General features: G+C 37.3%; 1 protein-coding gene across 1 annotated transcript in view; it reads left to right on the top strand.

The window, feature by feature from the left end:
• The window catches only part of kctd16b (potassium channel tetramerization domain containing 16b), a 114979-nt gene extending 91615 nt beyond the window's left edge, over nucleotides 1–23364 (top strand). Inside the window, exon 2 of the mRNA XM_048166303.1 lies at nucleotides 20057–23364. Within this exon, the coding sequence (XP_048022260.1) occupies nucleotides 20057–20517 (461 nt within the window). The 3' untranslated portion in view covers nucleotides 20518–23364. The remainder of the gene's footprint in view (nucleotides 1–20056) is intronic.
• Nucleotides 23365–24908: the final 1544 nt, after the last annotated feature.

The raw sequence follows: 24908 nt of genomic DNA on the forward strand, positions 1-24908 counted from the left end.
TTATAGTCCCAAGGACACTTTCAAAAGCATTTTACCTAATTTTGTCTCAAAAACATCTTTTTAATTATTTTTTTTCTTGAAAAGAATTTCTCTTGACTTGTGATCCGTAGAAAATCCTATGCAAATGACAAGATTTAGTTTTGTCCTTATGTAGTTGTAAAGATAAGATTTGATCCTTGAAGATTACACTCTTATCCAAACACTGATTGTGATGGTTTGATTTCCATAAATCCTTCTGAAACATAAGAGGACCAATGTTGTTGTGGTAATACATATTTGTTCGACATATTAAATAAAGAGTGTATTGATATTCATGATACAAACTTATGAAATTACTGAAATCTCTCATTCTATCTTATATCACAGTATGCCTTTTTAACAGAGTAAATGAGGAACACATGATATGAACATGATATTTCGCAAATTTCGGAGTTGAAATGCAAAACTTTTGGGACTAGACTTGATTTTATCCATCATAATTGATTGGATCTTGAAAAGTGGCTGTTCCATACCAGAATGAAGCCAGGTGTTTGGATGACAAGTGTGAAATTTTTATGCAATTTTTATGCAAAATTAACCAACATTTTTTTTTCTGATGTATTGTGCACAATAAGACAAGGAAAATGTATCAAATGTATTGCTTTCTTTCATCTCTGGAACACACAGTATTTAACAATATTGTTTTGTGTATCTAAGTCAAGAAGACATGAGCAATAATTCAAAAATATAAAACTATTAAGCAAAGTTTAAATGGAAAATATGTCATGGGTTTCAAGGCCAGAAATAGATGGGCCTAATTAAGATGACTCCATCACTACAGAGAACACAGCATGCCTGGCTGACAGCTGGCATATTGCTCAGCAGTTGAGGCAGTCTTGTGTATGGAGAATGTATTGGTGCTTGCTAGGAATAAAAGACACATGGACGAGCATGCTGACACACACACACATTCTAGCACTTCAGTTGTAGCTGAGTTTGACTTAAAAGAGATGGCTGATGTTAGAATCATCTCAAAACATTCTTCTTTCAAGTAGCAAAATGTAATAGAGACTTTTTCATGCTCTGACTCACAAACAAAACATCTGAAATACTCATTAAATAAAGCATTTAATTAGATCTGATATGCATAAAATGCAAGTTAATAATGCAATGTCATAATGCATTCTTGATATTAAGAAAATTAAATCTGTTGGTAGCTAATTGTTGAAATGTGCTGCATTCTTGCATGCTAATGCACTACAGTAAATTATGCACTGTTAAAAATAGTATGAAGAAGACACACATGCGTAACCGAGGTGTGACAATGTGACACAGCATCTTGTTCCCTTCTCTGGGAACCAGGTTACATATGTAACCCCAGATGTTACCCTCCGAAGTCGAACTTTGACGTTGTGTCATGGCATTGATGCTATGGGAACGTGAATACAACCACGACGCCACGCGAAGAGAGCCTGCCCCAGAAGCCTGTGTGATCTGCACATACAATTGTTGAGACTGATTCCTGGATCAATCCTGAAGGACTCATGACCCTGGGGTTCTAAGACCGACCCCAAGGGCTCAAATATGGGTTTTGCTAAGGGCCCTAGGAACAATGCTAGGTCCCAGGAGGGAACTCGCTACTGACAGATTGGTCTCATCCATCTGGCACTGCTCAAGAACCAAGACAACAAGGGGTGCCTCCCAACAGAACCTTCTAAGGGTATGGGACTAGCAGAAACAGTGGCCACGTAAACCTTTAAAGCAGCAGAGGCCAACCCTGCTGAGAAATATTCTTGAAGAAATTCCACCACTGTACCAACAGGGCAGTTATCTGGGTTAAATTGACATTCGCTCACACATGATACTAACAATTGCCGTTTCAGGGCATACAACTTCCTAGTGGACGGAGCTTTAGAATTCAGGATTGACTTAGCAACCTCAGCTGAAAGACCAGAATATATGAGCTGGTACCCCTCCAGAGCCAGACCCAAATTTTCTAGATATCTATCCAGGGATGAAATATCATCCCCTGAACTTTAGATAGAAGATCTCTCTGGACGGGGATCTCCCAGGGAATTCCGTCCAGGAGATACACTAGGTTCGCAAACCAAACTTGGGCCAGAACAGAGCCACTAGAAGGAAGTGAACTCTGCCCTGTTGAACCCTTGCTAGAACTACTGGGAGCAGAGCTGTTGGAGGAAAGGCATACAGACAAAGCCTTAGCCAAGTTTGCACCATGGCGTCCAGCTCCAGGGGAGCTGGAGGTGTGAGGGCGAACCAGAGGGGAAAGTGATTGTCTCGTTGGAAGCGTACAAGTCAAATTCTGCTCTAACATATCTCTGCCATATGGACTCCACCCCTTGAGGATGGAGTCGCCATTCCCTGGGCCTCAGCCTCTGTCTCAATAGGATAACTTCTCCCACATTATTTCACCTCCGAATATAAATTGCCTTTACAAAAGCAGCATTCCCGACAGCACGCCTAGAGTGCCTGGCCCCTGTTCAGAAACCATGGCCTCTTCCACAGCTGAAGAGCACCTAGCTCACAGCGTGTGACCTCTACAACCCTGGAAGAATAATTTAGAGGATGAAAACTTTTGAATGCTTTTGAGCCAGAACTCATACAGTCTCGTGTGCAGCAGGCCCAATGTAATAACATTGTCCACTGCTGCCATGATACCTAGAAATCTCTGCACTTCTAGAACTGAAAGTTTCTGGCCTAGCTTGATGTCTCTCACAGTGGTTGGGATCGAATATCCATGTGCAGGAGACAGATGTGCCTGCATCATGGTCGAATCCCATACTACCCCTAGAAAGGTGGTTCTCTGTTTGGGAGAAAGCCCTCTCTTCTTGAGGATTAACCCAGTGCCAGATGCTTTATATGACATCAACATATGGCATGACATCACTAACTCTTCTGACTGGGCTAATATCTATTGTCATAAACCAGTTTTTGAATTGAATTTGCAACAAGAGTTTGGATTTTAAATCTGTATGTCCGAAGAGCACAGTTCAGACCCTGCAGTTCTAAAATCAGATGCAACTCCCTGTCCTTTTGGGATGCTATGAAGTACCGCCTGTGTACCCCTCTCTCTCCCTCATCATTTTCTTTTATCCCTGTTAGATTATGCCACTCCATGGTGACCAAAGCAGCCATTGAATGGCCAATGGAGCGGGCTGTGTACTTGGTTGCATGGAGGGCAAGATCTGTGGCCCGGTGGAGTTCTTGAAGTGCCTCAGGACCTCTGCCAACTCGACCTGCCATCCCCATGACCTGAGTCATCACGCTGCCTGGGCAGCAGCAAGACCCAAGCCACTCTCATCCCTCAGGAAGAGATCCAAGCAGATCGGAGCTTACTCATACTAAAACTTTCACGCTATACACAGTCAGTCCCCTCAAGGACTGGCCTAGCATAGCACATCTTGTGTGAGACTTTCAATATTTTAAATATAATTTATTCCTGTTATGGCAACGCTGAGTTTTCAGCATCATTACTCCAGTTTTCAGTGTCACTTGATCATTCTAATATGCTGACTTGCTGCTCAAGAAACATTTCTTGTTATTATCACTGTTGAAAACAGTTGTGCCGTTTGATATTTCTGTGGAAACCGTGATGCACTACCATTCAAAAGTCTGGGGTAAGTTAGGTTTAACAATATAATCCAAATATAAATGAGGGTCAAAGGCACATTTTGATAGTCATACCTGTAAACAAATCCTGTTCAAATATATAAGTGAACATCACATACCTCGCATTCCCAAGGTGTTTGGTGTTTTTATGCACCAGAGGAAGAAACGTCCCTACTTCAAGTCATTGAGATCACCTTCACCATATTCATGTGGAATATCAGTCCAGTGTAGCTGTACAGCTCATTGATGCTCACATTTGTCCATTTGATGCTGGTACCTTTTGCATTTTGCCCTGGCAGCCTGACCTTTTGTGTGCACATTACATGGTTTAGTATTGTCATGCATGCATGAATTATCGCACAGTACACAATACAAATGTTTATATTATATCATAGAAATGTATTGTTTTACAGTTTTACAGTAAACACTTATAATAAACTATCCAAAACAGGCCAATGAAATCTTCTCTAAACATTTATATTACTTTAGAACATATCATATATGATATTTATGAATTATCGAACAGTAGTTAACACTTATAAATAATAAACTAATGATGCTGAAAATTCATTTTTTCCATCACAGTAATGTATTACCTTTTATAATATATTAAAATAGAAAATACTTCTTTTAAACTGTAATAACATTTCTCAATATTACTGTCTTTACTGTATTTTTGACAAAATAAATGCAGCCTTGCGGAGAATGAGACTTCTTTGTGATTGTGATCTTAATGATCCCAATTTTTTTTACTTCAAATGTTTGTACCGTCCTGTCTAATTTTGCAGTTCTCATAATTTTTGTGAGACTATTGGCATCTAAAAAAAGGCATTGCTAATAGCTTCTTGAATTTAATGTCCTAAATCATTAAAAAAGTGCATCAGTGATAAGACAGTAGCAAACTAAATAATTGACAATGAGAGGGATTATTTGCTGTCCTTGCAGTGTTGACGTTTATCTTACCATGCCATTTTCAGCATGTTGCCAAAGTATATGACAAGAATCAATCGGGGTCCAATAGTTCAGACACCTCCACCTTCTGTCTGATGTATTGATACAGCCAAAGAGCGAGTGAAGATGGATGGCTGGGCGTCTGGGTGGACAGATCGGGCTGGTGTGTGTTAGAACAGCAGATTGATCGGGGCTTGACGGTTGGCACACGGAGGGTGTGAAGCTGTGACGGGGTGGTGCCCCTGTCAGCTGTTGTAAAAATGTTGAGGCTCAGCTGTCAATGGCATGTGGACACTTTGTTTTGGATTGAAGCATGAATTATCTCAGTTATCTGGAGCTTTTCTTGTGTCACTCATGATTGCAGCCTCAGATGAACTTGTGCGAATAGCATGTGCTTTATTTGTAATAGAACAACCAAAAGCTTCATTCTCGCTTGTTACGCAGCACATTTGAGCTTCCGCAAGAAACAATGAGGTTTGCTCTCGTGTGTCAAGCAGGTACGGTTGAGCTTCTGTTTATGTTCCCTGATCAATGTGTGACTGTGTGTGTGTTGGATGGAGTAATTCAAGCTGAGATAAGGTGGATGGTCACTGGGACAAACAGCACCAAAAGGCTGATTAGCATACAGTGCATCGATGTTGCATGAGACATCTTAACAGCAGGATGAGATATGCGACACATTTTTACAAAGTGATCGTGAACATAGTGGACAAAATTCTAAATAAAACATGCTCTGTTTTTATTTCTCATCAATTCACATACATACAGAGAAACTAAACTTAAGTAACCATCATTTTACATATTTTGTATAAATGAAATGAGAGAAGAACACAGCCCTAAAATGGTGCAGTTACACACTACAGCACATGCAAAAGCATACAGCGCGTGTGCTAATAGCTAACACTGAACTAATATTATTTTAACACAGAACATGACAAAACCAAAAAAGACACATACATGGGACAAACAGCACCAAAAGATTGATTAGCATACAGTTCATCGATGTTGCATGAGAAGTCTTAACTAAATTAAATAAACAGAAGTTTGGAGTTCACAAGCACTCTTCATCTTATTGTCACAAATAACACATATTTGACTCAACTAACACAACCAGGAGCTGACAGACAAAATAAGTAAACTTTTGTGTAGCTTTAAGTTCAAACTTGGGCTTGAAAACAATCCAAACTTAGTTATTAAGATGGAGCAATCAATGATGCGACTTACTAGCAGGACGATATATGCGACTCTGCTGATTACATAGCTCCGCCCCTCAATATCATGTACAAATGCAAGCAACGCAACAGCCAATGGCGAGTTTTCCCAATTTAAGCTGAATTTAACTAATATAATTTAAACTCTGTTACAAATGTTTATAGGTGAATAAAAGCCTAAATTCAGTCTGTTCAGCATATAAAATGAGTTTTACGATTTAGTTTTACGATCGTTATGAACTTTTTAATGTGTCAAAATATCAGTTGTGACGACTGTCAATAGAGGGACAGAAATGTCTCAGATTTCATTTAAAAGATCTTCATTTGTGTTCCCAAGATGGTAAGACGAAAGTCTTATGGGTTTGGACCGACATGAGGGTGAGTAATTAATGACAGAAGTTTGATTTTTGGGTGAACTAACCCATTTAGGGGCGGCTTCCCGGACAGGGTTTAAATTAAGACAGGATAAGCCTTAATCCAGAATAGTTAATAATGGTTTAAAAAATGGCTTTCTGAAACACAGATTAAGTAGATTACTAAAACCTGGACTATGGAGTCCTGAATTAAAATAAACTAGATTAATTTAAAACCAACTGTGCTAATCTGAATTAGCATGAGAGAGGTTGCCTGTAAAACATGGAATGAACCAAGAAAAGCTTAAAATTGCATGGAACTCAGAAGCAAATCCAAGGAAAACAATGGAAGCAAAATAGACTTAACTAAAACTTAACTAAACAAGAGACATTAATTTTAAAGCAAACAAAATACATCAGCTGTGAAAAAAAAAAATGCCTCTGTTTGTAATGAACTCTTTTTAAATAGATGAATTATATATATACAATAATCATATGATTATTAATGCTTTTGTTTCATCCTTTACATAGCATCAAAGTAAACATAACTATTTACACATGTGATTGGTGTTGGCAGTCTAGAAATGATACTGGTTTGATCCAAAGCACTATCATAGTGGTTGCTTCATTATATAAAAAAGGCAATTCTTGTCAGCAGATCCTCAACCCAAGCACAAGCTCTACACTTCACCACAATGTCCAAAAAATCTCCAAAAAACATTAACATAACAAATACATTTACATAATAGGACATTAAACAGTAAGAAGTCTCTCCATATTCTCACCTTTCTAAAAAAATGCATTTCAACATTTACTCTCCTAATTCAGCCGTTGCAAAGCATGATGGGAAGTGAAAGTCCTGTTTGATTGGGTTACTTGACTGAAACATGTTATTTCAAAATGAAAACATCAAGTGAGTTCTAGTAACCATTTCAAACAATGGTGTTAAATCAAAATAAATTGTTTAAATAAAGTGAACAGCACCAAAAAAAAAAAAAAAAAAAAAAAACAATCTAAATAAATATATATATATATTGCATACATACAGTGTATATCAATAATACATGTGTCTTCTTTGAAATCTGCCTCCTGGTAGGTTTAATTTAAGCCTCAATTTAGTCCTGGAGTAGCTCTAGTCTTTCTCTAGGAAATCAGCTTATTAAACTCTGGACTATACTAAGTCTAGGACTATTTTAAACCATGACAAAGAAAGCAGATTTCTGTTAATCTGGTTTAAAAGGGCCATTTTATTCTAGGACTAGGCTTAATCTCTGTCCGGGAAACCACTCCTAAGTGTATGTGCTAGTATACCAAGATCCAATCATAAGGTAGCAAACCTTTCTCCCGTGGAGAAGATAAGGATGCTATAGGACAACAGACAGACACCTCAAGAGCAGGAAGGACAGAACTTCTAATTGGCCCACAGTCAGTGTCTGTCCTTCATCCATCTTGAGAATAATCTCTATGGTTTAATCCCAACAACCATAAAAAAATATTTAGGAGCCTTTGGATGCAAGCGCAGTGGTTGAAACAAAGAATCTATCCAAATCCATTCATAACTGTGTTTGGAAATTTTAAAACTGATGTAAACATATTTGTTTTATACTTACTTAGAGAAATAAGTATTTTCAGTGACAGCTATATGTAGTGCAACATTTTTTCCTCATTGGAAAAGGATAAATGTACTCTTTCAAGAGATACTCCTTGTTCTGAGTCTCTGGCCTGTTAAGGTGACATGATAACAGTAACAATGCCGTTCTGAGTCTCTAATTCATCCAGTGAGACATTAACAGATACATCATTCGGTTCTGAGTCTCCCGTCTGGTGAGACTGTAACAAATACAAGTTTTGAGTCTCCGGCCTGCTCAGGAGAGCAAACCTTCACTTTAAGGTACCTTTGTCTGCGTGTTCCAGATTGTTAAGAACCTTCTGCACACATGTCAGGACCTCATCTGTGTGTTCCAGATTTTAGGACCCCTTTTTGGTGCTTTAGGAGATCAGCATCCCACAGAGCTTTGTGTTCAAGTTTGTCTGGCTTCTTTCCCCACTGCATCGTTATCGAAGTCACCGCCATCGAAATGCTCACTCAACCATCACCAAACCTCTTTCCAGAGACTGTGGCATATTATCAGTATATTATTTTTTAAATTACATTAGAGGTACAATAGCTGATAAGTTAACTTTAATTTATTTGTTTGATGCATAATAAGGTTATTTAGCTTATTAGTTAAAACAATTTATCTTTCCATAAGCGAGCATAACACTGCCATTACCACCCCCAATATAATTACTTGCATTTTAAGCATCTTATGCACTTTGTCATTCATGGTATTCATTCAGTAGTTCTGTTGATTATTCTTCATCTTTTTGATTTTTTTTTTTTTTTTTTTTTACACTTATGTCTTCCTTCTATTGATAATACAGAAGAGGCTCTACAAGTTACCAATATCTCACAAATGCTTCAGATTGGTCAAATGACAAACTCTTTCCCATAATTTTATTTAATCTTTACAATCATCTTTGATTGTTATCTTAACTGTTAATGTGAAACTCTTTAGCTGGTGCCCCAAGGTAAAGGGAGTAAGAGTATATAGAATAGGATCAAAATATGTCATCTTTTAGTTATACTGCCCAACCCTAATGCACAGGAAAGGCTTTAATTAGCTGTGGACATTTCCTGTGCACTCCGTGAGCAAGTGCACAGCCTTCAGGGATAGAAGAGCTCTCCAAAAGAATGTATTTATCACTTAAGAGAAGCTATCCAGCTATCATGGATTCTCGTTACTAACATTCCTAAAGAAATCGCTAATGGGAAAGCCTACAGTAAACCAACATGCATTGATGCATTGTCTGTTATTTGATGATGCATTGTCTGTTAATTGTCTTAAAGGAAAACAACCTAAAATTTAAAATAATTATTACTCATGCCCATATCATTCCAAAGCTGTATGACTTTCTTTCTTCCATGGAACTCAAAAGGAGAATTTTAGAAGAATCTTCAAACACTTTTTGTAGAACAAAAGTTCAAAGTGACCCTGTCTATTAGGCTCCAAAAAGGAGCCTAAAAAACAAAACATGAAAGCACTATAAAAGTGGTCAAGATATGATTATATTCCAAGGATTCTTAAGCCATTCTCCTTTTTTGTTCCATAGAATGACGAAAACTATAGAGGTGGATAATTCTAACCTTTTAAGGCTTAGTGATGGAGAGTTTAGCCCCACTAATACACACACACAAACACAAAGCATGCAACAACTTTAAAGAAGGGCAAAAAATGTATTCAGTATTAATATATACATTAATGCACTTATCCAACATTTACCCATGACCGACTATATTATTCACTGAGGCGCTTTTAAATGCTTGGCATTTGTCAACACTACTTTGCCGCATCCTGTTAATTCCGTTTGTACAAGAAAATTGGCCACCGGCTGATTTAGCTGTTTTGCCAAGCCGGGCCATTTTTCAAAACACCAATTATCAAGGCCTCGACTCATCGATCAAAGGTCCCTTTTATACTGAGTGACACAAATGAATTCCAGAGCAGACTCTGCCACATAATGAGAAACGCAACTTCCTGTCATTTTTGTTGGGCCTCTTACTGTCCCAATAAAGATAGGTCATGTTTTGAGCACTATGGATATTTATTGGCATATTGTCTCCCTCTGATGTTATTGCTAAAAGGAGTCAGAGTTTTAATTTTAAAATCATATTTATACCTCATTACATTTGCTTGTGGTGGATCCCTAGAGGCTTGACGTCTGTTTTTGCAACACAGCACATCTGTTTTATTGCAGTGTTTGGCAATACAAGGTCTCCATTGCTGGTGTAGGATCAATAGCGCTACCAAATAGTTTCACTGCAGCAACATTTTTCTGGGATTTGCAGCTTTTGCATGATTATGCACCTTGTGAACAATGTTAAACCTTAATAGACTATAAATAAAAATTTAATGTATTTATAGCTGAAATTTTGTGACGCTATGATAAAAATTACAGTTGAAGGTGCAACGGGTGTGTTGAACTGTTAATAATATCTAACGATGACATAAATAGGTTTAATCTTAATCTTAAAAAAATTTATTTGTTTAACAGACAGCCTTATTGGACTTTGTTGGATATACTACTGGTCAAAAGATTTTTTTAATGTTTTTCCCTGTATGCTCATCAAGGCTGTATGTATTTGTATATGTATTAATATATTTTAACATTTCTGTGTTGGCAAAGCTGAATTTTCAGCATCCATTTCTTTAGTCTTCAGTGTCACATGATCCTTCAGAAATCATACTAATATGCTGATTTGGAGCTCAATTATTAAAGGTGCCCTAGATTATGTTTTTAAAAGATGTAATATAAGTCTAAGGTGTCCCCTGAATGTGTCTGTGAAGTTTCAGATCAAAATACCCCATAGATTTTTTTAAATTAATTTTTTTAACTGCCTATTTTGGGGCATCATTATAAACGCGCCGATTTTATGCTGCGGCCCCTTTAAATCCCGTGGTCCACGCCCACAGAGCTTCGCGCTTGCCTTGAACAGTGCCTTAACAAAGTTTACACAGCTAATATAACCCTCAAAATGGATCTTTACAAAGTGTTCGTCATGCGTCGGATTATGTGAGTATTGTATACTGTTATATTGTTTACTTCTGATTTTGAATGAGTTTGATAGTGCTCCGTGGCTAACGGCTAATGCTACTCTGTTGGAGAGATTCATAAAGAATGAAGTTGTGTTTATGCATTATACAGACTGCAAGTGTTTAAAAATGAAAATAACGACGGCTCTCTTGTCTCCGTGAATACAGTAATAACCGATGGTAACTTTAACCACATTTAACAGTACATTAGCAACATGCTAACGAAACATTTAGAAAGACAGTTTACAAATATCACTAAAAATATCATGTTATCATGGATCATGTCAGTTATTATTGCTCCATCTGCCATTTTTCGCTATTGTTCTTGCTTGCTTACCTAGTGTGATGATTTGGTTGTGCACAGATCCAGACGTTAATACTGGCTGCCCTTGTCTAATGCCTTTTATAATGTTGGAAACGTGGGCTGGCATATGCATATATTGGGGGCGTACACCCCGACTGTTACGTAACAGTCGGTGTTATGTTGAGATTTGCCTGTTCTTCGGAGGTCTTTTAAACAAATGAGATTTATATAAAAAGGAGGAAACAATGGAGTTTGAGACTCACTGTATGTCATTTCCATGTACTGAACTCTTGTTATTTAACAATGCCAAGATAAATTCAATGTTTCATTCGAGGGCACCTTTAATAACGGTTCTTATAATTATAAATGTTGAAAACAGTTTTTGCTGTTAATATTTTTGTGGAAACTGTGAAAGAAAATCTTTTGTAACATTACTTTTTACAAAAGTATTAATTTCCCTTTAAAAAATGGCTGCTGAAAATTCAGCTTTAACATCACAGGAATAAATGACATTTTTTAAAAAATATATTCAAATAGAAAGCAGTTATTTTAATAATTCACAATATTACTGTTTTTACTTTTTTATCAAATAAATAAAGCCTTTGTGTGCATAGGAGACTTGATTCAAAAAGATTAAAAATATTAATTATTCAAAACCTAGTAGTCTAGGATACTTAGTGTAGGATATTTCTGTGCCACACTATTGTGTTTCACATTGGAAAATGATCATTTTACAACCGAGGCTCTATGCTCGCCAAATCTAGATTGCTAAATGTGGACACAACTGCACAATTACCTTTTATATTATAGTTAATTATAACTATGTGGCCCTGACTTTGTGCATAAACACTCATATAGGCAGCTAATGGGTTTGATCAAGTGCCGCCACTCTCGCCGTGAATCATTTTTGACACCCCAACTTTCATTTGCATAATTAAATGCAAATGGATTGAGGTTGCATAATTAAAAATCTGACATGGATCAGTGTTGTGAAATAGCACAGATCAGTGTGGTGGAGAATAACAGACATAGTTCATCAGTGACAGGCCTTAGAAAACACAGCCTGTATAATTGGCTTCATTCTGTTAGGTGAATAACACTGAACGTTGTCTGTCTCGCACTCCTGATTGTAATGCTTTGTAGTTGACATAGTATGTTTTTTTTGGAGTAAGCCTTGTTGCACAAATGCCAAAATGATCAAAGCCTTCACCACTTGGGTTTTCAGACATACAGTAACACTATTTCCAGAATAACTGAATTCTTCTCGCACCCAATATGATGAGCTAATGTGACGACAATCAATGCAGCATACCACAGTTGGAAACTGCAAATAGCCCATCTTGTTGGCAAAGGGTATTTATACTAACTCTGCCTGCCATTGATGGTTGACAACAAAATTACAAAAAAATCTGGTAACAGGAGCAGTGGCTTGCAGAGAAAGGATGGAGGATTTAGCTTTTGACACGACCCGCCCAAGTTTGAACCCATTCTTCGCCCTATATCTCATATCATCCCAAATAGGGATTTATTTTAAATAAAACTGAAGAAAATATTCAAAAAAGTGGAAATGAATTTGATAATGGGTATTTAATAGGTCTATAATAGAATCTAGGAATTTAATTATATTCATATAATTGAATATAATTGGACGGGCTGGCACATCGACAGCAACATTGTCATATTGTTGCTGAGCTCAAAACTGTGGCTCCCTTCCTGCTTCTGCCAACATTTATTGTTGCTTACAGAATGCTATCTTACACTATTTCTTAAAAACAGTGCCCAGTAGTACTATATATACGGCACAGCATGCAGACTCTAGTATTCCATAAACATTGAGCAAGTTTACATGCACACCAATACGATGATAACTCTCAAAAATCTGCTTGTCCCGGTCAACATGCGAACCAATAACCTTGCAATGCAAGTAAACCAAGTTTACAAGAATCAGGTTATTTCCCAGTGGTGACATCAAAACGAAAGTATCCCATTTGTTATGCAGGTTGTTATATTAAATAAAGCATTAAAAACTCTATAGTATTCCAAAATGTCAGCAGGAATCTCTCCTCTCATGCAGTAACGGATGCAGTATTTTGACTGTAGCACTTCTACTTAGGCTGCACAAGATGAAAACACATTTTTTAATTTCCTGGGTCAAGAAAGAGTCGGAGTTTGTGATATATTTTCTTTTCCCCTACCACGAAACACTCACTGTGGCTGGATGCACCTAAGTCTGCAGTAATAACACTTTTCTGTCACATAGCTGAAACGAATTTGATTAAAAATTGACACATTTTGCAACACTGACACTGTTATTGAACTGAACTGAAACAACATTAAACTGACTCAAGCTGAATAACGCAGAGATGGGCACTCGAGTTAGTGACTCAGACTCGAGTCGCACTCGAGCGTAGACTGTAAAAAAAAAGATGGACGACGCGACGCCGCTTCCTTCCATTGTATTGAACTGAAGCCAAAACGGATGCCGATGGGCGCTAACACGTTACGCAAAAACGTCAAAAAAAAAAAAAAAGTTTGGAGCCTGGGCATGCGCAGAAAGAATCATCAGTGGAGCCCGGAGGTGGAGTCGTGATATCAAACTTCCGCCCAGACGACTGTGTCATCATTGATATATATTTTAAAAAGGCTATATAAATTATACACAATTTAAAATTCTACCTATAAAATAATAAGCTATTCTGTTTCTAGAGCAATAATATTTTTGAAACAGCAAATTCAGTAGATAAACTGTAGATATGCCACTAGAAACAACTCTAAAATGCAGAAACGGTCCTGCCATTTTAAATAAAGGGTTAAACTAACGTTACAGGAGATCGATTGCTGTAGACAGTGCTCTAGAATTAATTAGAGTAGGCTATCATTAGTTTTATCCAGCTAATTATTATTTTCTACCCATAAAAATAATTAGTAACTGCCAGATAACGATCACCTGCTTTTTTTCCTGTCATGGCTAATGTTATGCGTGTTATCTTAACTAATAACGTTTATTAATTAGCTTATAAAGCCCAAATTAAACGTTACCGAGAAAAGCTTAGATATCCGTCAGTTCCTGTAGGTCAGTTAGTACAGTTTACTGCTGAACAGCTCATTTTGTCGGTGTGAAATAACACAGAAATTGAAAATTAATAGTTATTTATATATCTTCTTCTCCTCTCGAAGCCCCGACAGTCCTCAGAGAAGCTGTCAATCAACTGTGAATCACGATGACACGCCCCGTTTCTATAGCACTAAATTGCTAGCTAAAATCAAACTGATCACAAAAACGAACAATTGAATATATATCAGCGTGATAACAACTACCTTAAAAGACCAAAACCATCTTTCGGAAAGTTTTTTTTGAAGCATAATTTATTTTTATGTTTTAACTTAAGTCTCATTCGTCTGCATTGAGAGGGCGGGGTTTATGACCTGTACTGCATCCAGCCTCTAGGGGGCGATCAAAGAGCCCGAAGCTTCACTTTTCAGGACGTATGAGACACACCCGCACTCGAGACGCTTTTTAATAGACTTCAGACTTGACTCGACACAAAAGACTTGTGAATATTTTAAAAACAACTCAAGTCTTTTACCCTTAACTACTCATATAATAAATAACGAATTTGTGTTGTGTTTGAATGGTTTTATAATATCTGCGTCACATATATTTCCCTACGTGTCGTAGTGGATCGGACTCTTGTCATAGAATTTGATTATGTCTGTGTATACTCTGAAATGTCATAAGAGTCCCACGAAACATGACGGGAGCCACTGTGCCTTATGTTCTTTCGTTTATTAACATGTCAGATTGGCTAGATGCACAGAATGCGGGAAAACAATTAAAGACACCGGAACGACAACATCAAATTTTATGAGAAATCGCATCCACAAAAGTTAGTCACATTAACTCACACAGCTAGCAAAAATCTAGCCTTTAAACCTACTACTACGTTTTATCAATATTTTCGTAGTATATGCAGCTTTTCTCTTCATTAATATGTCCATAAGAGAGAGATAGAAAGAGATGTTAATCCATTTATTACTAAAAGTTCAAATTTTAACGTATCGCAATCAGCATGCGTACAGTTTTCTATTTACTTAAACATTCCGAGGTTTGATATTTTCTGATAATGACTGTCGTCAATAACAACGAAGCTGTATAAAAAACTGCTGTATAACAAACCGTGACTCACTGGCGCCATCTTGCGTCCACTTAGCGACTGTATTGAAAATGACTACTTGTGTTGCCAGGACGATTGTTTTGTACATTGAACTCATTCATTGATGAACTTTACACAGTTATTGATCTATACTGAACAAACTCTGAACTGACTTGAGCTAAATAATGGCACTATTTTTTTAGAGCTGCTTTACAACAGAAATTAAATTCATCTTATATTTGATCAATTCTCTTATTTTCCTGTTTAATACAGCTGTGGACAAGTACTAGCAGTGACATAAGTGTTTCACAAAGTTTTCTGCTTCAGTATTTTTCACGTTTCTATGGTATCGTGGAAAACGATGATAAGCATTTCATTAAGTTTTAAAGGCTTTAATTGGCCAAAACATTCAATATGCAAAGTCAGTATTTACAGTGTTGAACCTTTTTCTTCATACACTCTGCAATTTGCTCTGGCATGCTGGATATCAGCTTCTGAGCCAAATTCTGACTGATGGTGATTCATTCTTGCCTTATTAGTGCTTGGAATTGTTCACAGTTTGTGGGATTCTGCTTGTCCACCCGATTTTGAGGATTGACCACAGGTTCTCTATGGGATTAAGATCCGGGGAGTTGCCTGGCCACGGATCCAAAATTTCAATGTAATGATCTCAGAGCCACTTCATTATCACTCTTGCCTTGTGACATGGTGCTTGATCTTGCTGGAAAATGCATGGATCATCACCAAATTGCTCCTGGTTTGTAGGGAGAAGTTGCTCTTGCAGGATGTTTTGATACCATTTTTTATTCATGGCAGTGTTTTTAGGCAGAATTGAGTGAAAAGCAACCCCACACATGGATGGTCTCAGGATGCTTCACTGTTGGCCCGACACAGGACTCCTGGTAGGGTTCACCTTTTCTTCTCCGGACAATTGATTTTCCAGATGTCCCAAAAAGTCAGAAGGGGACTTCGCCAGAGAAAATAACTTTTCACAGTCTTCTGCTGTCCAATCCTTGTACTTCCTGCAGAATTTCAGTCTGTCCGTAATGTTTTTCTTGGAGAGAAGTGGCTTCTTTGCAGCCCTTCTTGACACCAGGCCATTGTCCATAGGTCTTGGCCTCACTGTGTGTGCAGATGTATCACATCCACCTGCTGCTGATATTGAGCAGCTCTGCACTGGAGCTGACACGATTCTGTAGCTGAATGCTCAGGAATACTGGGTACTGTACAAATGCAGTCTTTTGTGCTTTGAAAATACACAAAATACATGTGAAATTGGCCATTTAGTGAAGTATAACTATTAGCCTATTACTTGTGGTGAACACTGTGGGAACTTTTCCTGCCATCTAGCAAGGAGTAGGGCTGGGCGATATGATCAAATTCTTATATCACAATATGAGTAATTTTCATAGTAAGCAATATATATATATATATATATATATCATTATATAGTATGTAGTATAGTATTTTCCTGGAAATAAGGTTGTTATAATACTGAAATTTTAGATACCAGTGAAATTTAAACTATTCTCAATACCAGATTATTAATGGCAATTATTAAAGACAAGTGTCACATCTGGTCTGTTTATTGTTTTGCTTCAGTTGGAATTTGAGTTGGTTCAAAGACAATAGATATAGAAAGACAGTTCACTCCTATTAGTTTCGAATGGGAGAAACTGCAATGCGCAATATGGCATAATACATCCCGTCTTCTAAGTAAAAGAGCCAATTGCTGATTGCTAAAGTCATTGCGTTACTGCAGCCGACATTAGGAGCTTCCCATAGAAACTTGTTCCCATAGAAACTTAAGACTGGCGCTTAAGACTGCATTGACTCGTCTAGCCTGAAAAATAAGATTTTTAAGTGCTATTTGAGCATAAGAAACAACATTTATGGGACAGTTCATATCAGATTTTGTTGCTGATTTGAAATATGTTATTTGTGAGTTTGTTCTGTTCATTGTCTGATCTCATCTTTAATAAGTGTTTTTTCTGTTTGCCGGGTTTTTGTATCCCGAGTATCCAAGAAGTGTTTAGTTGAGTTTATTTTCATTAAAGAAACTGCTTGCGATTAGATCCAGCGTTTATTTTCGTTTTAGGTTCAACCCCTTGCTGACAAGTAAAGCACATCAAGCACATCCAGCTCTTTATTACTCATTCATCCATGTTCCTCTAATGTGTCATGCCCACTAAAAGCTACACGAAAACATTTGCATATGGCAAAATATAAACGATATAGAAAAAGTTAAATCAATTCACACGTTATATCATCGCCACAATATATATCCTCATATCACCCAGCCCTAGCAAGCAATAATGCTTAAACACATTTGACTAGCTAGCTGATAAAACCAACAAACGATTAACTATCAAGACTGACTGGCTAACTCTGTTCTTCACCTTGCCAGTGCTCTTTTATTTCTTCATGTTAACTGAAGGCAAATTTGAATGATGTTCCAATTTAACATTAATCAACAAGCAGAATCGACCATGACATCCTGACCTTATCTTATTCCAAATTAATGCAGAAAATTTGCTCACCCAATGCTAGATGGAGTCGTACTTCTGCAGCTCATGTGCATGAAAGGTTGGGTTTGGGGACCTGAACTGGTTGGTACAGGAAATCAGCAGCCTAATGAAGAGGTTGAGAGGCACAAAGTGTTTTATGGATTTTGAAAATACAAAAATACTAAACCTGAATGTATTTAAATTCAAAATACATTCGATTTTTTTCAAAGGCTTTAAAATACAAAATATAAAGTAATATTTTGTATTTTAAATATACATATCTGAAATAATGCCCATCCTGTACTGTGAAGCTGCTTTAAAACAGTCTTTAACTGTCTTGTATAAAGTGATATATACAGTAAATAAAGGTGGCTTAACTTGATTTGACTTGACATAGCCATGACTAGATATGCACACTTCAATAAGTAGATAGAATATAGGTTAAAGACCAAAGTATACTTCACTTTTTACACGTACACGAGGGACAGTGTACAGTGCACATGACACAAATTTCTAGGCTGCCCTTGACTAAATATTTTTCTGGTCGACTAGTAGTCTTTCATTTTAAGCGATCATTCGACTAATCACACATTTATTAATAAACCATATAATTAATAATAATGCACCTTTAATGCTCAAACACACACATAAAGCTTGCCACAGCGCACCGGCAGAACTAATGATTATGAATGCATCGGGAAAAACAGCAAGGAGACTGCTTTAACATATTAATAATTAATTGATAAATTAGTGTTTTCTGTATTTTCGGCTACAGTGATGAAGCTGACTCGTCATCTCGGCAGTAGTGGAAGCGCCTATATGCACATTTCATATGGATTACATAACCTGGGAATGTTTGTTTTCCATTTAAATTTGTTCATTTGAAAGTAGACATTTTGCTTTCTATGGATATATTTTTTATGTCTGTGAGGAAAATTTACATGGAGGAGTTTTGGTTACTTTTTTTGGCGCACTCAAGTTCACAGAGAGAGACGGACAGAAATCGCACCGTTTGCTTTCATTATTTTACACAAAATGCGTTTTGTTATTGTGAGTGCACACAAAAGTAGACTCTTCACAGATTCAAAAGATGTATTACTCTTATCTGTAATACCAAAAATGATGGCGTATTTCAAGTGCAAGTGATCGCACCGGCGCCTTCCATGTTAGCTGTCATGCAGTAAGCGTGCTACTATTCAGATTTCACACTCCGTACAAACACTTGAATAGCCCACATGTTTCTAGGTTAACGTTAAAGCGAGCGGCCAAGTAAAGTTACTACTACTTACGTTTATATGATAAGCCATATTTGATGTTGATGAATAATCGGCGAGCATTGTCCTGCCCGATGTACTGTAATTACCACATAGACCACATAACGATCACAGACTGCATGATTTTGCCACTTCCTGTGGACTTTTTTTTTTCCTGCGATTAAGCGACTAAGACAATTTTGGTCGAATAAGCCTCTTCTCATCGACTATTAGGGGGCAAGCCCTACAAATTTCGTCATCAGAATAGTTTGTGCGTACTGAACGTGTACCGCCAGATTTTGGTAACCACGCATACTTTGTATGCGCAGGTCGCACATGCGCATTTATTTTTTTTTTGCAGTAATTATTTTATCCACAAGGTGGCAGTTGTGCCCTGGGGGCATCAATTCACAAGATAGTCAAAGAAAAACTGCATAAACAGAACAGACCTGGGGTGCGTTTTCCGAAAGCATCGTTGGTGAACCATGGTCGTAAGTCCCATTGAACTCTATTGGTAACGACGGAACTTGCAACCATAGTTCGCTTCGGGAAACACGCCCCAGAATGTGTGCAAGCTACAGCAACAATTGGAGGCCTACACAGACGAGAAACTTGTGTGGAAGAGGTTAGAAAGTACCCTCATTTGTATAACTCTAGCATGAAAGTATACAAAGATGTTTATATGGGTTGTAACTCATAGAGGTATTGCAATTTGTCGCAATGCGCAATCCATCGAACGCCCGTGTACGCATATGAGTCAAGTGAAGTATACTTTGCAAGGCTGTCCGTTTGACTGTGCACATACTCGAGCGTACGCGTAATAAAACAAAGTATACTTTCTGCTTTAGGTGTTTACATGCAGGGCAAAATCAGAGTACTAGGCAAAAATCTAGTTGTGTCAATCGGTTGATGCTTAAGCCGTTTATGACCTTACTCTGATAAAGGAAAACAGGTTAATGCGTTGACCCCGTATTAAGCATAATCGGCTTAAGAATGTGCATGTAAACACACTCATAGTCTACGCCACCCTGAAAACAAATGCCTTCAGGCCTCGCTGAACTCTTCTCTTCTCTTTTCCAGGTGGCCCATCTCGCTGGTCATCTCCACCTTGCGACTGCTGCTGCAAGGGTCACAAAGGTGAAGGCGAAGGTGAGAGTGGAACCTCATTCAACGAGCTCTCCACCTCCAGCTCGGAGAGCCACTCCGAGGCCAGCTCCCCGCAAGGCACCGTCATCCGTGGCCCGGTCAGCCGGCAGACACACGTGCAAACATTGGACAGGCCTCCCAAGAAAGGCCCCGTTCAGCATCTCCTGCAGCAGCAGCAGTCCGAGCATCGCCGCAAGAGCGACCTACTCCGGACGCTGACCGCGAGTTCCCGGGACACCAGCACCTGCAAGAAGCGGCCAGCGAAAGAAAAGTTGACTGTGGAAGAGGAACTAGAGAAGTGCATCCAGGACTTCCGCAAGATCAAGATTCCTGAGCACTTTCCCGAGCGCAAGTACATGTGGCAGGCCGACCTCCTGCGCAAATACCGTCTTTGAGGAACGGTGGCAACCGTTTTCAAACCTTGAGCGCAAGCTACAACAATGTACGTGTTCACTACTACAACTACTATTGCTAGTACACACCACACTACTACTGCCTCTGACTTTCTTGTCAATGCCGGTCGATAACCCGAGCGACCACTTCATCTGCTTGAATGCTAATTGTTTACTTGTAAACACCTGCATTTTTGTAGAGTTCCAGAGAGACGCAAGTGTTTTCGAAAGACACACAGCTACTCGTCTCATTGGTTTCGGTCTCCCTTGCAGAGCTACACAAATTTGTGTGTAATTGTATGTTTGTTACAACTGAATTTTTGACCTCGGTATGTTAGTGCCACAGCGATTGAGTTGAGGTGGCCCAGAGGTTGAAAGATGAATGTGTATCCACCTCATAAATAATGCATGTGGTCCCAACTGTGCCCTTTCTAAGAATAGCCACTGCCTTGGCGGACGTGTGAGCGGGTTTCCATTTCAAAACTCTGAGAAGCACAGAAGACTATGGAGCCAAATGTGTTTTCCCTTTTTCAGATTCTCCACGTTCCATTTTCGTACCTCAGCAAAGCTGCAATCAGTGGCTGTGAAGACCCCTCCACATACAGTCATGACATAAAAGGGTTGTGGGTGGAAACTCAATAGCATCACATAAAGGCTTTGAAACTGCTGCCTGAAACATATTGATTTAAACATGATATTCCAAATGGGAGTGGATGATGGCTTACTCTTGAGGTCACAGGTTAAATACTGAATGTTTGGGAAAACCGTTTAACAGGAAAGGAAATACAACATTAGGGATATATTCTGAAAGCAATCACACACTGAACAACACAAACATAGTTTAGGGTTGTGCAATCTTTATGCTGCTGTATTCATTCCATCAATAACAATACTGAGTGAATTTGATGGCTTTGATTATATGTTCCGGAAGGACTATTAGACATAATGAGACCTATGTATATCTGATGATAATTCAGTGTAAACGTATTGGTGTACGTAATGGTTAATAATGAATACAATCCTTTATAAACATCATGTTTTTAGACACACCAATACCAAGCAGCTTAGATATACAGTATATATCTTTAATTTATATTTAATTCTATTTAAAGTTAAGTTTAATTTAACAATCATTTTGCAAGGATTTAAAAACCAATATAAGCATCATAACTTGCTGCTATTGAATTATATTTATTTTCAAACTATAGTAGACAGACTTCAATGTAAGGGGTATAGAGTAATAGCTACAAATTTATAATAATACCATACATTTATTTTCAAACAACTGATGCCAAGGTTAAATTACAACTGATAAGTATGGAAGATGGAAAAAATGATCTGCCTCTTACAAAAAGTTATTTTCCTTTCTTTCTTTCTCTGCTAATTTCCTTTATATTATACCTTAACTGCCTATGATGAACAGCCTAAACCTAAGTTTACCTACACATATTTTTAATCTTATACAATTAATTGTCAAAAAAATGTGACTGGATGTTAAAAAGAGAGGTACATTCTCATCACAGATATAATGCATAAGACCTTTTGATTAGCATTCAATTCTGTGTACTGAGCATCTATCATTAATATATATATATATGCTCAGAAGATATAGCAAATATCTTTGTAACCTCACTTTGTGAAGTGTGATACACTCCAGATGCAAGTGATGAAATTGATTTAGAACTTTCTTTTCTCAAAGTAGCCTTTTGAATTAGAATATAAATTAAGATTTATTGAGTGCTAATCAAAATGTAGCCTCCAGCATCTCATTCCCATATCATGAAGTCTATTCACCAGAAATATGAAATTAAAGGGGAGAGAGAATAGCATGTATAATAGAATATATATGATTTATTATCTGGGTACTTACAGGATACATTAAAATCATTATTTTATTGTTTTCCTGCTCTATTCCAAACACTGTCCATACTGTAAAATAATAGCTTTGCAAATCACTTGTAAATAACATGATATTAAAATGTATTTTATATGAATTACCCTTGTAATCTGTAAAAGATTACTCTTTGACCACTCAAGACAGCTAAATTATAATAAAAGTGTTTGGAATCCATATGAATGGTAATTATATGTCAATATTTATGTAATAAATAAGTATCATATGAAGCTACAGTAACAGAATAGGAAAAGAGCCCATTGTGGAAGTTAAAGTTGAGCTGTTATGTGTAACACATGAGCACAACTCATCTAAAGCACAAACTCACTGCCATTTTTACCAGGAAGGACCTGGAGATTCAGGTGGCATTCTAGCTGTGCTGTGCAGGCACCACACATTGATACATTAGATTCTATAATCGGCCATTTCCTCTTTATTTCATATAAGCCTATATCTATATCTACAAAACTTGGGAGATATATAGACAAGGCCTTTGGTGGTAAAAGCAACTTGTATGGTAGCCAGACAGAGAGCCCTTGTGAAAAAGTGTGCTTAATCAATGCATACTTGTAGAGTACTTTAAATCTTAAAAGTATATTTAAAAAACACTGTACTTGCAGGCAATTTAAAAGGCCACTTAAGTGTACTTTCATGTTTCTCTGTTTCTTAACACACTTAAAGCTGCAGTCCGTAACTTTTTTTGGTTAAAAATGATCCAGCAAGTACATAACCTGCCAGTGTTCAAAACACCTTGCCTTTGCCCGATGCACAACGGTAAGCTTGTAATAATGTGGTACTGGTGGGTATTCGCGGGAAATTTGAACATGTTGCCGGTTGTCTTTGCGTCATTACGTCACGTCTGTTTACATAAAGAACGAGTCTCAGCTAGTAGGCTATATCGCATGTCAGGCGGATTATTTATAGCCTTTTCTCACAGCAGCTGCAATAATTAAACTTATCATTTGGATGGCGGATTGTATGGTATGACAAATTAACGTTAGAGATTAGACTGAAATTGAAATCTACAGGAACACTAATACACACTAAATATAGTCACGCAATGCTGATGTTGTTAACATTAACAATTTGAGAACAAATTATAACAATATTAATAATTCTTATTTTGGTCATACTTCCAAGACGTAGAATTTTTTTGCTCAACCCACGCAAAGATAATAATTCCGCAAATAACTGCAATTGCAGGTTTCAAACAGAGATGGCGACAAAAAGACAAAACTATCGGACTGCAGCTTTAAGTACACTTTAAAATGCATTTTGTGTAATTCCAAATATATTTAAATACATTACATACAAGTGACAATAGAAGTAATTATGAAATTACATATGGATGTACTTAAGGATGTACTTAAGTTGGTCATAAATGCACTCTTATGTTCAACTATCTACATTTAATATCAATTAAAACTATAATACATTTTCATTTAAATGTAAATAATATGCAATTAATTGTCCACAGACATAACTTTAAGTTAACACTTAAATATATTATTTTAAAGTATATACAGTACTGTGCAAAAGTCTTAGGCACGTCAGTATTTTCATCCCCCAAAAAAGGTTTTAAACCAGTTATTTATATCTTTTGCTGTAGTGTGTCAGTAGGAAATATCAGTTTACATTTCCAAACATTCATTTTGTCATTAATTGTAATAATCCAGTGAGATTTTTGAATACACAAGGAGTCTGACAACAGCCGGTGCTCCACACGGAGATCTGATCTCACCATCATCAAATCCATCTGTGATTACATGAAGAAACAGATGAAACTGAGACAAACTAAATCCAGGAGAACTGTGGCCGTGTCTCCAAGATGTTTGAAGAAACTACCTGAAAAATGATGCCCAAGTGTACCTGGACAAAAGCTGTTTTAAACACAAATACTGATTTGATTTAGATAAAAGAAGTTAATTGATAAATAAAATTTATGGCAGTATTTTTGAAAGCATCCTCATTTTACAGCATTTTTCCACAAGTGCCTAAAACTCTTCACAGTACTGTATCTTTGCAGGCAGGTTTCTTCAAGCGTCTTAGAGACACGGCCACAGTTCTCCTGGATTTAGTTTGTCTCAGTTTCATCTGTTTCTTCATGTAATCACAGATGGATTTGATGATGGTGAGATCAGATCTCCGTGTGGAGCACCGGCTGTTGTCAGACTCCTTGTGCATTCAAAAATCTCACTGGATTATTACAATTAATGGCAAAAATGAATGTTTGGAAATGTGAACGGATATTTCCTACTGACACACTACAGCAAAAGATATAAATAACTGGCTTAAAACCTTTTTTGGGGGGTGAAAATACTGACATGCCTAAGACTTTTGCACAGTACTGTACTTCTGTAATAAGTACGCTTTTTTAAAAAAGTATGCTAAAGTGCACTTCCTCACAAGGGAGATCAATATATTATCATTTGATTAGATTGTAAAGTCAGAGATTGAAATTAATGGCATTATGATTATAACTCAGTCACTCAGTGAAAAT

Source organism: Megalobrama amblycephala, linkage group LG18 (assembly GCF_018812025.1).
Source record: "Megalobrama amblycephala isolate DHTTF-2021 linkage group LG18, ASM1881202v1, whole genome shotgun sequence".
NCBI classification, from domain to species: Eukaryota; Metazoa; Chordata; class Actinopteri; order Cypriniformes; family Xenocyprididae; genus Megalobrama; species Megalobrama amblycephala.